Here is a 16,945-nt window from a genome sequence, read left to right as displayed (position 1 = left end):
ACCGCAAATCGACTCCGGTCGTCCGCCGGAAGCTAGTTATTTGAATTTATAAAGTTTTAAATATGGATATTTTTCTTACAAAAACACATCGCTTGGTTTCAGAAGACCTTTATTAACCTACTGGAGTCGTACTGTTTATTTTATTTTATGGATGGATGCATTATTTTTGACTTCAAAACACGGCCCCCACTGACAAACATTATAAACCTTGGAGGACTAAGGGTATTTTTAAATATATTTCTGATTGTGTCCGTCTGAACAAAGAAAGTCATATACACCTAGGATGGCTTGAGTGTGAGTAAACCATGGGATAATTTTCATTTTTGGGTGAACTATCCCTTTAAGGGCTATTCCACCCAAAAAAGAAAATTCTCTCATCATTTTCTCATGCTCATGCAGTTATATATGACCTTCTTTCTTCAGATGAACTTAAAGATTTTTATAAAGAAATAGTAAATCTCTCTGAGTCCACATAACGTAAGTGTACGGGACCTCAAAGATGATGCTTCAAAACCCACACAAAGTGAACATGACTGTAATCCATACGGCCCCTTTTGATGAATCAATGTCTTCTGAAGTGAAACAATATGTATATCAAAGAAAAATGATAATATTTGATACCTTTTTAACTATGAACCATCACTTTCAGACAATCATTTGTTAAAATGCAAGATTTATCTCTCATTTGAAAATGTATTAATTAGTTGATGTACATTTTAGAATATAAAATTAAGATATGAATAAAGTCAGAAGTCTGGCATGGGTTTAATTGGTACTTTGCCACTATTTAAGCCCACATGTGTTACAAATAAGCCCACATCATGATTGATTCACAAAATATAAAAATGTATTATTTTAAAGAAGTATAGCATCAATATATTTATTCAATGACAGAGAAGTAAATTATATAAAATGATAAAGTACTATTTGTTCATACACAAAAACAATACATTTATCTCTTATTTGACATAATATCAATGTACTTTCCAGAGAAATGGCTGAAAATTGCAAAAATGTGTTGATTTCTGAAGGGTCCCGAAACACCAAAGTTTTTGGGTGTCTTTGTGTGACATCACCTGAGTGGGACTAACTCAAAAATGGCTAAATGTGATTGGTATGCAATAAAAAAATGCCAGGGAAGTAACAAATCACTGGATTGGTTGAAATAATGAGCAGCATAAAATATGATTTTTTGACTTCAGAGTTAAAAGTGGTCTAAAAGGGTACATGGGCTTATCAGTTCACTTCAGAATACATTATCAATTTTTTAATGGCTTCAAAAGACTTGTAATATAGCACACAAGTCATACGGACCATTTTTAGGATACTTCAAGCTTTTTACTGTCCTTTTTTAAAGCTTGCAAGCACTCACTCACAAACAAACAAACAAAAAAATGGTACAAATCTGCTTTTGTGTTCCAACTTCTAAATAATTTTTTTTTTCTTTTTGTGAGAACTAATCCTGAAGGAATTAGGAATATAGGAATAGAATGTTCTCTGAAAGCAATATTTTGTCTGAGAGCCATTAAGTCCCGTTCGATTATAGATTGAATCTGTCCACAGCCGTTCACTGAAGTCAGCTTCAGCTCAAGAAGAAGAAGTGTGCAGCAGGGTTGACTTTTGCTAACATTTTTATCGTAAATGATTGAGTGCAGGGCACCCGGTGAGCTGTTGCTCTGTAAGTGACTGAGCAGGAACTACGAAGAAACTAGCAGTGGAGATTTAATGTAAGAAGTGATGAAATATTGATGTTCAAGGGGCTGTGCCAGTGACCTGGACCTTGCCTTCTGGGTACTGCCTTTTCTGTGTCAGAAAACATAGGGCAATCATTAGGGGAGCCTCACGGGACAGGTAAAGGGATTCAGGTCTCTGGTTCAAATCCCTGTTGGGAAGATTCTGTCCAATGTGCCTTATGGTGAGGTTTTAGATGCGGATTCGACACAGATAAGGGAAAAGAAGAATGGAACTACAGCTTGGGGCAGTGATGTATACAATGCACACATGCAAGGCCGAATAAGGAAAGGAAAGGAAAGGAAAGGAAAGGAAAGGAAAGGAAAGGAAGCAACATCCTTGCTGGATGTGAATTCTAGATATAGAAACATTTCATTGGTATTCAAGCCTTTAGGAATATGCAGAAGAGCATAGCTGGAATTGGCTAAAGCTAGTGTTTCTTTCCTTTGGGAGATACTGCAGATGAGCCTGTCCTAGCAGAAGCAATCTTCTAGCTCATTACAGAGGCAAAAGGCTTGAGCTGGGGGAGTTTTGTTAAACTGTACAGGGCTAACAAGCACCCGTGAACAGCAGGAACGCATCAACCATTGCATGCGTTTGAGCTGAATCTGCTAATTCGCAGCACGCCAACAAACCGTTGTGAAGTCCCCCTGGCTCTATAGCGGAGAGAAGTTCGCGCCAGGCGGTGCAAGACCGTCAGTCTCTCGGCTCAATCACCAACCGGGGGGAGCCAGGGACACCGTGCTCTTTAGCACAGACGCTATCACGCTTCACACTTAGCCACACATGATAACTCCTAGTTTTTTTTTCAAACAGCCCTCTGACAGAAATGGATTCAGCTGGGGTTTGAACAGAACTGAGAATGTAGACCAAGAAGATGAATCTCAGAGAAAAATCCCAGAGCTCCCCCTAAAGGAAGACCACATAACAGTTTATGAGAGGTTTGTCGGTGATATCAAACGCTCATCCTGGGGAGGTCTCGCCAAAGTCGGTGCCCAGATGTGTGACGTGCAGTTAGAGGTTTGAGCACACAACATTAAAAGAGACTTCTTGCTTGCCAAGGGCTTCTAATAAGTCCTCCTGCTGAGAAACCCAACAAACACACCGGAGAACTGATGTGATCGTACAGTAAAGAGCGTAAGACCTTGCTGTGGGCAATGTAGACAGACGCACACACATTTATTCTTTAGTCCACTGACTTCTATTGACTGTGATGGGTCACGAAACATCCCTGTTCACTTTCAGCTGTGCACGGTAGCTCAATAATTGAAGGCCATGCTATTGATGCGTTTGGAGGGAAGGAAACTACAAAACCACCTGCTGGGTAACAAGCTGCATCATGACAGAGCAAGGTTTCATGCATTAAATCAGCACACATACGTACTGTTGAAGTGTGGGGTTGCCTTAGGATTCACTCAAGGGAGTTTAAACAGGAACTGAACACTCAAAATGCTCATAGTGGTATGTGTTAGTGTTATGAACATGTTCAGACCCACACTAAAGAATAATATATCGAAGACAAGGGTAATTGTAGCAAGGACGTCAAGGAGCAAAATAGCGTTTGTAAGCCCCGGCTATACAAATACACACATATGGCAGATGGCTGTGATACACATTCAGTGCGTCAAAGGACCACAGAGGGGCTATTACTGTTTTCAGGTTCAAGTAGACTAAGACATACTGAAAGTGTAATTGGACTGAGGGGAGGACACCTCAGGCACTGCGCATGATACTGCCATTGCAAATAATACATCTCTGCTTTAGTGATGAGACAGTATCAGCACATTAGTAAAACTGCTTTCGCTTTATATGTTTTACCAAGTCTTCAGAGACTTGCTATCTCAAAACCTGGTAAGATAATGAACCGTCTAATTTAGACTAGGCTGGCTGTGTTTATAAACAATAAATAAATATGGAAAGAAAATGGAAACACATAGATATACATAGATATAGAATACATAGATAATACAAATAATAAAACAAATAATAGTACACAAGTTATATTTACAATTATATTATATTATATTATTATTAAATTATATAATTTGCCGCTATTTGGGTGTGACCAAAAACACGCCATTTTTGTGTGTCCCTTTAAATGCAAATGAGCTGCTGCTCCCGGCCCGCTTTCCAGAAGATGGCGGAGCTTTAACAGCTCGCGCTTCGGTTGCTCAACAACAACAAAGCTGGAGAATCTCACGCAGCCAAAACGATGATTGTTAATAATGGAGTTCAGTAGTGGTTAAACGGATCATTGTTGATCCGTGATCCGTACGGACCAAGCCCCACGGTTCAGCACGCATGTGATTCACGGATCAATTGCAAGTTTAACCGCAACAGAGTGAAAGGTTAACCTGCACATGTTTTGTCTTGCTAGTTTACACATTAAATAGATATAAAACCATTCCAGCCTAGAAGAAAGGCAAAATAGGATTTTATTCGGTATCGCGCGCCACGCTGTTATCAGTGCGCACAGACGCACATACATATAAGGCTTGTGCGTGCGCGCACACACAGAGAGAGGCGCGTTTCAGATCGCTCGCGAACTCAAAATTTATTTTTCTTTCACGTCCTCAATGCACTTGGATGGACAAATACACGCATTATGTTAGTCAAAATACCCCTCTCGGCAAGTATTGTCTTAAGTGAACGAGGTGAGAATTCGGATGTGTAGGCTATCTATCGGATGTGTGTGTGCATGGGGTCTTACTCTTAAAGTGACAGCAACCTAAAAATACCTGCTGTTGTCTGTCATGTCAATTTAACAACAAAACACAGCTTTAACAAAGATTAATCTATATTAAATTTATACAGTGAACAGTGTCATTATAGGCTACATTTAATTATTACATTTCTGTACACGAAAGTTAACACTACAGTTAGACCTTATACTTTATTTGTAACTTTATGTTGTGTATATCTATGCTTGTAATTGGTGTACAGTATTTGTTCTTTTTACATTCTGTTCACTTGCCTTTAATAATGTATTAGTTAGGCTAGTAGTTTCTGCTGTGGTATCGGAGTAGTTAAAGTAGGCTAAATAATAAATGCAAAGTTACCCCCCACCCCCCAATTTTTTGTGTTGATCCGAAAAACGATCCGATCCGTGACTTAATAACCGTGATATGATCCGAACCTTGAGTTTTGTGATCCGTTGAACCACTAGTGTTCAGCCTTACATTGTTCAAACTGGAGTTGGACACTGATGGAGACTCAGGAAGAAGTTACAACTTTTAGAATGAAACTGGATGTTTCTGAATGGTTAGTGGATAAACTTATGTAGTTGCTATGGAGTTGATTCAACTTATCGACTAGCATATGCCATCATGTTAATCTTTTGTGCAAATCCAGTGTTGAATTGACCCTCGTTTGTGAAGCAGTCCAGCGTAAAATGACGGCATGGTAACAACACTCTACTACAACAACTCTTCCTCTTCTCTAAAGCAGCCCAACATGGCCTCATCCCCTTTGCTGCGTGTTCTCGGGGGCAGGGTTTATGTACATTTTGGGGTTTGTGATGTCACCAACACGGGAAGAAGCTCATTCTAGTCCCTTTGAATTTTGAGCATCATACTTTTGCAGATGTTGTTTATGCTCAAACAGCAACATTACACACTAACTGAAGTTTTATATATATATATATATATATATATATATAAAAAAGTGAAATCATAATCAAGGACTGCTTTAACAATTTTCCTTAGACTCTGTCTGGCATCTTGTATGAACAATTTTCAACTGAACTTGAAACAGCTCATTCTGGGACTGCCCTATCTATAAAAGGTTAAATGCAATATTCCCTAGAATTTGAGAGAAAGCCTATTAATTCCTGAATGTGCTGTCTAATGAGACAGGTTACTGGGTTTTGAGGTATAGCCAAGGAATCTCATAAAATGTGAAGTCTGGCAAGAAACCAGAAGCCTCTCTTGAACTTTATGCAAAGATAAGTGCTCTAAATTAGTTAAATTAAAGGTGCTGTAAGCGATTTTGGAAAAGCATGCATACATTTTCCCTACAACCTGACAGATATCACTAAAATAGGTGTCCTGAGAAATCACACCTGTCTCTGTGACAGCCTTAGGCTCTGCAAACAGCAAGAAGAGTCAGGGGAGCGGCCCACACTTTTTTTTATTTTTTTAAGCCAGAATTTTTTAATCAGAAATTTTTCTGCCTGTGAAACACGTCGTGCATTCTGAAAAAGCTTACTGTGTGCCTTAAAGTTGTTCATTAAATATTTAAAGGAAACTTCTGGGAAACATACCATAAACATAATTTGGAAACCACAGTTTTTGAGATTTTAGATGCATAATAGCTACGTTCACACTGCAGGTAAATGTGGCCGAAATATGATTTTTTTTTTGCCCAGATGTGACTCATATCTGTTTCCCCATGACAGTGTGAACAGTACAAACCACATGGAATCTGATCTTTTCAATTCCGATTTGTGCCACTTCTATATGTGGTACTAAATCTGATATAGGTTAGATGTTTTGTAATGCGACTGCAGTGTGAACAGTCATATCGGAATTCATGCTATTTTTACGTCACTCGAGATCAACATTCGTCATGATTCTGCGGTCATGGAAGTCTATTCAAATATTTTACATACCCAATGTTATCAAGACAGTTGTGAAAGGTAGTCAGTAGAAGGGCAGTGATGTGTCAGAACTCGTAAGTATTACAGAGACAGCTCTATAATACAAGCAAAACATGAAGGCTCATATCATAAAATTTTTAAAACTTTGCTCTCTTTTGTTACATCATTGTCTTAATTTTTCATATTGCCTGCACGTAATTATGCTGGCTTCCGCGGGAGATCACACTATAAATAAAAGCATAATCGCTTACTTTAATGCCCTCCGTGTTCACTTTCATATGACAGCGCTCTGTGTGTGTTGCCAAGTCTGCGATTTTCCCGCAGAATTGGGTTACTTTTTCACTGTTGCCGCGGGTTGTTTTGCAACTCCCTGGGTTGAAGCGACCTCACCAATGCGATATTTAACCCTCGGAACGCGATTTTTACCAGGATACCCCATGGAACGCAATTGGGCTTGTTTTGGACTAATTTTGAGAAGCAATTTTTTGTGGTAAAAAAAAAAAAAAAAATCCATCGTTCTTTTACGCACGCAGGTCAGTTCAGAACCATGCTATGTTCACACTGGAAATCTGATATTGGCTACATTTAAGGTTTTGTACACACATGTTTGGTTTGATTAACACGAACCCTGGTGCGATTGCTCTATTAGTGCGGTTCATTTGAACATGTGTGAACTCTGCCATCCGAACCCTGGTGCGCACCAAACAAGTGGACCGAGACCGCTTCCAAACGAACTCTGGCGCGGTTCGAATAATATATGAATGCAACACGGACCAAAGACATGTAAACGAACCAAAAACAGGAAGATGAGACCCTAAAAAGGACAGAATCCTCACGCATATCGGTTTTTCTCATCATAGTCGCAAGTTTGCCCATCACAGGCATCAGACACGCGTCTCCACGCAGCAGATCGTTTGTGTGTGTGACGGAGGGATTCCCGCCGCTGTTTTGACTCCTTTACACATTTTATAAGCTCTTCACGGGTTCCCAGCTGGCCAAAATACCACCGTATGCAGGCTACGCACACACAACAATCGCATTTATCTCAGCACACAGCATTGTTTTGGACATTTGGTAAGTTCCGTCTCAAAATAGGCAATATGTCATAAAATCAGGTTGTGAATGTATCCCTATGCCTTTAGGTTCGGTATCTTTTGGTTCGGTGATAAAATTGCCAATCTGAATACTAATTGGACCAGGACTAACTTTTTTTCCTTTTGGTCCGGACCAAACTAACCAAACAAACCGAACTACAAATGTGAACGCACCCTAAAAAAACAATGTGAACAGCTATACAAAAAAAACAAAAAAAACAAACAAACAAACAAAAAAAACAATCATATTTGAGAAAAAATCGGAATTGAGCATTAAGGCTCACAGTGTGAACGTAGCCAAAGTGGTGTACACTCTTATTTACAACTTTTAAAAAAAAAACATTTTTATAAAGATTATTGGAGTATGTTTTACAAGATTTTTTTTTCTTCAAAAATTCATGTTTAAGTTGATGTGTTACTTGCCCTTTCTTTGCAATTATTTGTGAAATTTATTAGCAAATTTTAGTGACAATCTTTCCTATTTTTTTTTTTTTTTCAAGCAAATCCTACACATTTTTCCCTGTGTAGTCTAACGCCCATGCCAATAGGCATTCAAAGAGAATTACTGTAAAATTCCACAAACATGAAGAATAAACCAACAATTCAATGGGGGGCCATTGAACCTCCTCTATCAGAACAGAATTATTTCATAACGGAATGAAAATTCACACTGAAACTGGGCAGTTGCAGAGACCTTGTGCTTTGACATACTGCTCACAGGAGTATAGAGGATTTTTGTTTACTGTGTAGAGGTTTTTCTTGAGGAGCCGTGAAGGGTACAAAAAAAAAAAGTGCTCTGAAGAACATGAGTCAGCGTGTAAAGCAGTGTGATGACAACAAGCAGCACAGATCAAGAAAAACTCACAATGCACTGTGAACAGCACAGAAACCATCTCCCTGAGAGATACAAGGGAAGGTACTCTTTCTGTTTTCAAAAGCCCATGAAATATTCATCATTCAGAGTTGGCTAATTCGGGCCATCAAGATCTTTAAGGTGAGTTAGTATGACACAGATTGTCAGAGTCGGCGAGGGAGGGAGAGAGTGCGAGCAGTCATTTTCAGACTATTTGGTTATGCATTAAAAATGCATGGGATGAATTACATTCTATTCTTGGCCTCTGTTGAGGAATTCACACTAGGGTCCAAAATCGAGCACTTGGCAAAACAGAGAATAAGAATAACTTTAAATTTCCAATCTCTGAAACTTCACTTGAGCAGAAAAGAGCAGTAAAGTGTTCAATAAAATATGATTTTACTGAATATTTAAAACGAAGTATGAAGAAAGTGTATCATTTACACTGCTTTAGGATTTTTCGACACATTATTTCAAAAAGGTAATTTTGCACCACTAGCAGCATCAAAAGGAATCACAAAGTTTAAATAAAAAAATGGTCTCATTCATGAAATATGAGAAGAAAGAATTTGAGCAAATCAAGAAACTATACATTGCTCCATTCATGTATAATGCAACAATTTACCTCAGAATGGTTTTATAAATTTCTTGATCTGATATTTGTTCTGCTTGTGTTAATGAATAAGGCCTATTTCCAAACAGGTTTCAAAAACATTTCAACCATCTTGTCTGCCCCACCCACATCTTCAACTGCTCAGGAGTTCTGCCCCCATTGGATGATGCCAAGCGACTCAAATAACCACAGTTATGTTTCTAAAGCACCACAGAGGCACAGCATTTACTAAGGTTGGACCAATTTTAAATACTGGTGGTAAGATCATTCAAGATTATGTTCGATAACCGATAAATGACCAATACTGATATTCTATGTTGTCTAAATAGAAAAAAAAAAAAAAAAAAAAAACCTTCAAAACTAAAATCAATCATTGTAAATGCCACAAGACAATTTAAGCAATTCAACATTGTAATGTACAGCATCAAAAATGGATTTTCCTTTTGAGATATTGTGCATTCCTATTGTTTGCATCTCTTCAGGAAGTTAGCCTATAGAGTGATCTACAGTGGTATATGAAAGTACTTTTATTTCAACTACATACATCACCTTTAAATTTTACTTTGACAAGAACTTTTCAACAAGCTCAGAAAAAGTTTCCATGAGTACGTTCCGTCTGAAGTCAATTCACTGTACAAAACAAGACTTCCTGAAGTCCTCCATCCACGACCCTCTCTGAGTTCAAAGACGACTGAGCTGGGTTCACTTCTCTCTGAGCGAGCACTTTCAAGCAAGCTCACGGCCCTGACAGCACGACTTTCATAGCTTCTGGCCAAACATGAGTGAAATGGCCCAGTGATTTGATGGAAGCGTGAGAAAGGATTTTGGCCGAGGTAACAGTAGGCTATGACGCCATGACCACAATAACGCTATCAGGTCAATGCACACAAGTTTACGCATTGGAAATGTCACATCTTGAAGTCTTCAGAAGGGCACACATCACCTTTCATTTCAAAGACAGATGAGCTTGGTTCACTTCTCTTTGAATAACATGATCGACCTCCTCAGTTTGAATATATACACAGGAAAGTCAAAGGTTTTAAGTAAGAGCTAAAAACCTATAAAACTTTTGCATCAACTGCCAATGCTTTGGAAAAAAGGAGGTTTGGATGCATCAAGACTTGCCCCGGCAGTCAGTTCTCTCTTGCTTTTACCTACTCATGCTGCCCTGTTACACCAACACAGTTCTAAAGCCCAATCTCGCACCATTTTAAGCATATTCACCAAAGTAATTTTGGGCTGGCAAATAAATAAACGGAGTGTCTGTTTACACTAAGTGCAAACAGCATCCCTTGTTGGCAAACGCTATTTACACTAGCTCCGCCCACCAATGTCTGGTTGGGCCACTCAAGTTTTAAAAAAGATGTCGTCAGTCGCACAGCAGTAGCGAGTAAGGCTCGCAGACCTGGCTTTTAACGCGATCGACGCAGGTTCGAGTCCACCATTTGCAAAGCTCGCATTTATTTTCAATAAAAATGAAAATAATGTTCTAAAAGTGGAAATAAACTCCAAACGAGTGTTTAATAATATTAAAAGTGTCTATTGGGTAGGGTTAGGCGAAGGTGTAGGGAGGGTTTTTATTCTCCCAATAAGGCAGCATCCATTTAATAATTATAATAATAAATTTAATCATTTACACTCTATGATATTATTGCATCCTGTTAATGTACAAAAATACTGAGGTGCAAATAGTATCTGCCAAAATAAGGTATAGATAGCATCTATTTACACTTATTGCAAAGAACTGATACTTTTACATGGTTTAAATAGAAGCTATCGCTATTTTCACCTAGTGTAAATAGCATATCGCTAAGAAAATGCTGCTATTGTATATTGCTAGAATATATTGCTATTTTCACTCAGTGTAAATAGCATCTATCACTATTTGCACAGTGTAAATCGCATCTATTTCTATTTGCTGTTAATAGCATCTATCGCTAAGAAAATATGCTATTTTCACTTAGTGTAAATAGCATCTATTGGTATTTGCACAGTGAAAATAGCCGCTGCCATAAATAAAATAAATAAACTGGCTCTGCACTGGCCCCTAAAACATGTTGGTCACAAACTAGGAACCATTGTCACTGGTGGCTCAGAAGTGACATGATTTTTAAAATGACAAAAATCAGCAATGAAAACGGTATGAACGTTTTCTAAAACCATATGGAACATACAAAGCGGCACATTTTCTTTAAACTCTTAAAACTCAGAGGATGTGACTGGATTACTGAACTAACCAGTGGACCAATTTCACTGCACAGAATCTGAAATGTTGGTTTGGTCATTCTAAAAATGCCTGAACTAGGGGTATAACGGTACATAGAAATCAGGGTTCGGTATGTACCTCGGTTTTGGGGTCACGGTTCAATGCCAGTTTGGTACATTTACATGTCCCCTCCCCCAGCCCTGGATTCAAAAATCAGTGTTCAAAAACACTGACAATAAAAACAAAATATTGTGCTTTTGTAAAATAAAGAAAACAAACAGGATGCCACTTTCTGCCGTCTTGGTTTCATTTCCATGAAGCTTTTGGACCATCACAAAAATGAAATGAGAAACAGCGTATAGGCTACTAGCAAGCTCTTGCGTGCCATCTGACCTCTTGTTTTGGGTTGGTGCGTAGATCTTTTCTTCTTCTGCTCTTTTTTCAGTTGTGGCGGTTAGCAAACGGCGTTGCAATACCTTCTGGATTGGAGTGTGGATCGCCTGTGACTGAATGTAAGCACCGAACCGCGACGTCTGTACTGTGACGGTTCAGGACGAATACATGTACCGTTAACACCCCTAGCCTGAATCAATGTCTGTCTATCTAAATGGTTTGGTACAATTACCTCCCAGAACTGTTCCACACGACATGACGGTGTTTATTCGTTTCGGCAGTGCACACTGAGGTGCAAGCAATTTATGACATACGCGGCTTCCCCGATTGCAGCAACTGCACTTTTTATTGCAGATATTTTGTCTCAATTGCCCAGGAAGTGACAACTTTTTTCTCTTGAAGATATGGGGTGCAAACGCTGCTTTATTCGCAAAGGTTTTATGCAATATTCAAATTCTGTGCATAAGTAAAATTCGCAAATTTGGATGGAAACAGCTACTGACCCTTCTGTTACTTTGAACAATACATTTTACTCTCAAAATTCTGAGTAACAGTCATAAAGACATTGTGGTATGTTTATTTTTAGGCATGTTACGTAGTAACTCAGTTACATCATTATTCGGCTCTCAAGTCAGTGGAAAACTGGTCGAAAAAAAAAATGAATAAAAGTGACCTCAAGCATCAATAAAGTGCTAAAACAATCATGGGTTGCTGCTGCAAATCCTGCCGCAGTTATCTCCTCTTGCCCTTGCTTTCACTGTTTGCTCAGCTGGTAAAATCAATATCGGAAAGCAACTCAAGAGTGCCTGCAATCATAACCTGACCAAAACTGAGACCTTCACCAAAGAAAATAAGCCATCCATGGAAGTTAAACTTCCTCAGAAATCATTTTAATATAACATATTTGTTCCACAACCTACGAGCTTCTCTTTATTGGAAGAAACGATCAATACTGCATGTTAAGCAATATCCTAGTCTTATTGACTTGTGACTGGCCTAACAAGAGAGTGTTTTTGTGGCGCCCTCCGCGCTAACGTACACATCAACACGCATCAATGACGAGGCTGGTGTTGTCCGAAAGAATCTAGTGACACGTCCCCAGTGAGTAACAGCTAGCCAAACAGACCATGTGAACTGTCTATCGGAAATGGTTACAATCTGTGTAAAATCCAAATCAGTCAAGCAGAATAAAGGGACAGTCAGCTGTTGAAAGCATTTCCTCTGTGCAGTAGAGATGGAAGGAAACTGACCTTTAATACAGTAGTCGTCTGTTGTTGACAGGAAGTAAAGAGCATGCAACTGCGAGACAAAAAAATTCTTATAATGGTTTATCACAATTACCATGAAAGTAATTTGAAATTCGTTTAAAGTAAGAATTAAGTATAATTTTCCTACTATTTTGAGCTGAGTGCACGGAAACGCCAGGACCGCTGCATTCACTCGGAAATGGCAGCCCGTTATAACAAACAGCGTGAAAGTGTTGGGTTAGATGTCAGTAACACCTCTAAAGTTCCTGGCTGTGCTAAAGTTTCTTCATCTTTCATGCTCTGGGGCTTTTCATGGCTTGGTGTTAAAAATCTAGCCATATACAGTACACCTACGAAAAAACCTAAATGTGAAGCAACTGCCTTCAGAAATGTCAGCTTAAATATATATATATATATATATATATATATATATATATATATATATATATATATATATATATAGAAGCAGGTACATTTTCATGGTATTTTTCAGTAATGACATATAATAAGGTGGATGTATTGAACTGTCTTTAATTCTTACTGTCAAAGATTCTCTTGCTGTCATGGTAATTGTGATAACTCAGTGCATCAGTGTTTCTCTATGTCTTATATAAGAATATATTTTCTGTATTTTTCCTGTAATTATAATGAAACTGCTTGTTTTCAAAAATAGAAAATTGATATATTACATTAATTAACCATGAAGTTTCAAGAACTGTTTGTTCTTCAATAAAAACAATAGTTTTGGAGAAGGGGTAGGGGATTATCCTTCAACGTTTGCTGAGGCTCCTAGTGGGCACCGGCCCAGCAAATATTGGTCATGCAATAGCTTTGCGTGAAGAACAAAGTTCAAAATTTCAATTGGTCATTAACTGAAAATCCTTGATACTTATGAAGTATCAAAGATTCATTTTTATTTGTTCAATGAATCAGTTTGATTCATTTAACTAAACCTGCATCTGTATTATTAGTTTACTAGATATCTGTTTATTATTTATTTATTTGTTCTTATTGACTTATTGAAAGTCCACTGCTATAATTTTAGCAGTGGTATTTAAATAGTATGCAGTGCTTCAGCTTTTATACAGTAAAACCTTTTCGGAAACGTTGATTCTTTAAAAACATCCTTTTTATAGGACAGTCACAACAACAACACGCATGCAGATGACGTTGTGAATGCTGTGCTGTGTCTTATTCTGCTCTTTGAATTTCCCGCCACAACCATTGCATTTTTTTTTAGATGATTAAAACGCATTTTGAGACTCCAGAGTTCTGTTCCTATCTGAACACAAGAACAAGTCTTGTGCAAACACAGTCATTCTAAGAAAGTTTAAAATAATTAGGACATATCATGAAAATCTGTCTTTTTCCGTGTTTAAGTGCTATAATCAGGTCCCCGGTGCATCTATCCGCTTGTTAAGTCGTGACGTAAGGAACGCCATTTCTGGGTCCAAGCCTCGACTCGTTTCACTTGAGAATGCCATCTCCACGGCCGTTTATGAGCGCTATTTATTCATATTAAACATTTAACTTTTTAAAGTTAAACATTTAAAATACTTACAGTCTACACAACAGTCTCCGTGCTCAAAGCATCACAGACATTAATATTTTAAGGATTTTTAAAAGATGAATCACTGTCTGGCCATCTGGGATTTTGGTATGGAGATAAAGGTTATGATTATAATTTTTTGAAAGTATTACATCACATCGTGTGTGTATATTAGCACCAATTGTTGTTTTCTTGTGGTATGAGATAGTGTTTGGACCCGGAAGCGCTGCCGCGTGACATCAGACTTAATAACCGAATACCAACCCAGAAAACGTGCAAAGGACAACTCAGTAACTTTGTTTTGGCAAGCCTTTCTCTGCAAGCATGTGGAGGAAAAAAAAAAAAAGAAAAAAAAAAAACGAGCCGCTCAGATTGTGCTCTCTTTGTGATGTAGGAAGGAGATCTTATTATAACATTACCTCCCTTTAATCTGCACGTTTCCACCCACTGCGCCGTCATTTTGTTTCCGCAAGCGAAAACGGTGTACCAGTTCTAAGGTCATGGCAAAAGTTTGAGCAAAGCATGCTAACTGTTCCGTCATTGGCTACACAGACGAGCACTGAACACTATTTAGTGTCTTGTTAACTTGGATAGTTTGCAAGTTGACCCTGGCAAGCTCAATTGCTAAAAAAGGAGCGTTTCTGTCTGAGCAATATTTTGTAAAAAATATTAGACCATTCACAGTATTTGATAGCAATCATAAACATACATATGGGTTTTGCACAAAAGATTAACATGACGACATGCTTGTTGATGAGATGAATCAACTCCACAGCAACTACATAAATTTATCCACTAACCGTTCAGAAACATCCAGATGCATTCTAAAAGTAACTTCTTCCTGAGTCTCTCCATCAGTATCCGACTCCGGTTTGAACAATGTAAGGCTGAACACTGTTACTGACAATCCTCATTTTGGCTGCGTGAGATTTTCCAGCTTTGTTGTTGTTAAGCAACTGAAGTGTGAGCTGTTAAAGCTCCACCCTCCTTTGGAAAGGGGGCCGGGAGCAGCAGCTCATTTGCATTTAAAGGGACACACACAAAAATTGTGTGTTTTTGCTCACACCGAAATAGGGGCAAATTTGACAAGATGTAATAAATGATCTGAGGGGTGTTTTGAGCTGAAACTTCACAGACACATTCTGGGGACATCAGCGACTTATATTACAAATACAGTAAATTTGTATGCAGTATTAAAAAACAGAAAAAAAATCAGAAAAAAAAAACAGCTTTTAAAGGCTAAAGCGGTAAGTATTTAGTGACCTCCCCTTACACTTGATCAATGGCAGAAACCTGGCTCTCTTAAACCTAAATCGAACGGAAAAAGACTGGAAGGCAAAGAAAACTTTCAAAATCTTTCATTTTTGAGAAAATGTCCAGGAGGTCACACTATATATATATATATATATATATATATATATATATATATTAACTAACTCTAAAGGCGGAGAGGGCTAAGGTTAAGTAAATTATGACAATTTTCATTTGAAATACAGCAGCATAACATTTATATGTAATTGATCGCAAAAAGACTGTTGAGGGTCTCTTTTACCTGATAAGTGTCCCACAGGCGAATGGTGCAGCGTAGAGGAAGTTCTCTCATAAGTAGGTTGTTCATCCAGCGGAAGGCAAACTGCAAATACTCCACCTCATACTGCTGCATGTGGCGATGTACCATCTCTGTTCAGTACAAAAACAGCACAGTCAATCACCCTATTCATCTATCACAAACAATTAAAGCATCATTATATTCTCTTTAGTAAAATTGAGACCGAACAATAAATGACAGACGCTCGGCGGACACAACACAACAATAACACTTATTCTCCTCGCCACTTTCCCACTTATAGACAGCAGACACAGTTCATGGATGACAGCCTGCCGGGCCTAAGACATAACACCCTAATAAATCCATAAAGAATTTCTCCGTCCGTGCCATCATGTGCTCGACGCTGTCATGTAAGCATGAGGTAATTACTCAGCTGTCAGCACAATGTCTGAGTGTGTTATGTTTGAGAGGAAACAGCAGCTTTATTTATGGGTGTCTCTTTAATCAACACGGACGCGCTACTGATGGGTAGAGTGTGTAACATGCATGACTGCGTGTCCCTGCAGAAATGTATGCATCTTCATTTGCCTCCTGACAAAGATGGCAATCTTTGGCTATGTATGACAGGTTTTAGTTGAGGGTTGTGGGTGATATACTGAATATTCAGAATATATAATTATATAATATAACTGTATAATAATATAGTCTTTAGTGTCACACGATCCTTCAGAAATCATTCTAATGTGCTGATTTGCTGCTTAAGAACAATTTCTTATCAATGTTTGAAAATGTGCTGCTTAATTTTGTTCGTGGAAACTGATACAATTTTTTTTTTTTTCAGGATTCTATGATGAATAGAATGTTCTTTTTATCTATAAAGTCTCCTCATATAATGCTTGATGAGTTTGGAGAACACCTGGCAAGAGATAAGAGACCATTCATCTATAGAAAACATCTCCAGATCCTTCTAATTGCAAGGTCCATGTTGGTGCTTCTCCTCTTTAGTTCACCCCACTCATTTTCTATAGGGTTCAGGTCAGGGGACTGGGATGGCCATGGCAGAACCTTAATTTTGTGCTCAGTGACCCATTTTTGTGCTGATTTTGATGTTTG

General features: G+C 38.3%; 1 protein-coding gene across 3 annotated transcripts in view; it reads right to left on the bottom strand.

Moving 5' to 3' along the window:
- Positions 1-16,945, bottom strand: part of tbc1d22a (TBC1 domain family, member 22a) — a 157,957-nt gene that overhangs the window by 38,194 nt on the left and 102,818 nt on the right. For all 3 annotated transcript variants that reach the window (XM_051890141.1, XM_051890143.1, XM_051890142.1), the window contains one exon: positions 15,836-15,963. In XM_051890141.1, coding sequence (XP_051746101.1) covers positions 15,836-15,963 — 128 coding nt within the window. The remainder of the gene's footprint in view (positions 1-15,835; positions 15,964-16,945) is intronic.

The sequence above is a fragment of the Ctenopharyngodon idella genome, chromosome 4 (assembly GCF_019924925.1).
Source record: "Ctenopharyngodon idella isolate HZGC_01 chromosome 4, HZGC01, whole genome shotgun sequence".
Classification (NCBI taxonomy): Eukaryota; Metazoa; Chordata; class Actinopteri; order Cypriniformes; family Xenocyprididae; genus Ctenopharyngodon; species Ctenopharyngodon idella.
Note: the sequence above shows the minus strand (reverse complement) of the source record. Positions and strands in the feature narration are given on the sequence as shown.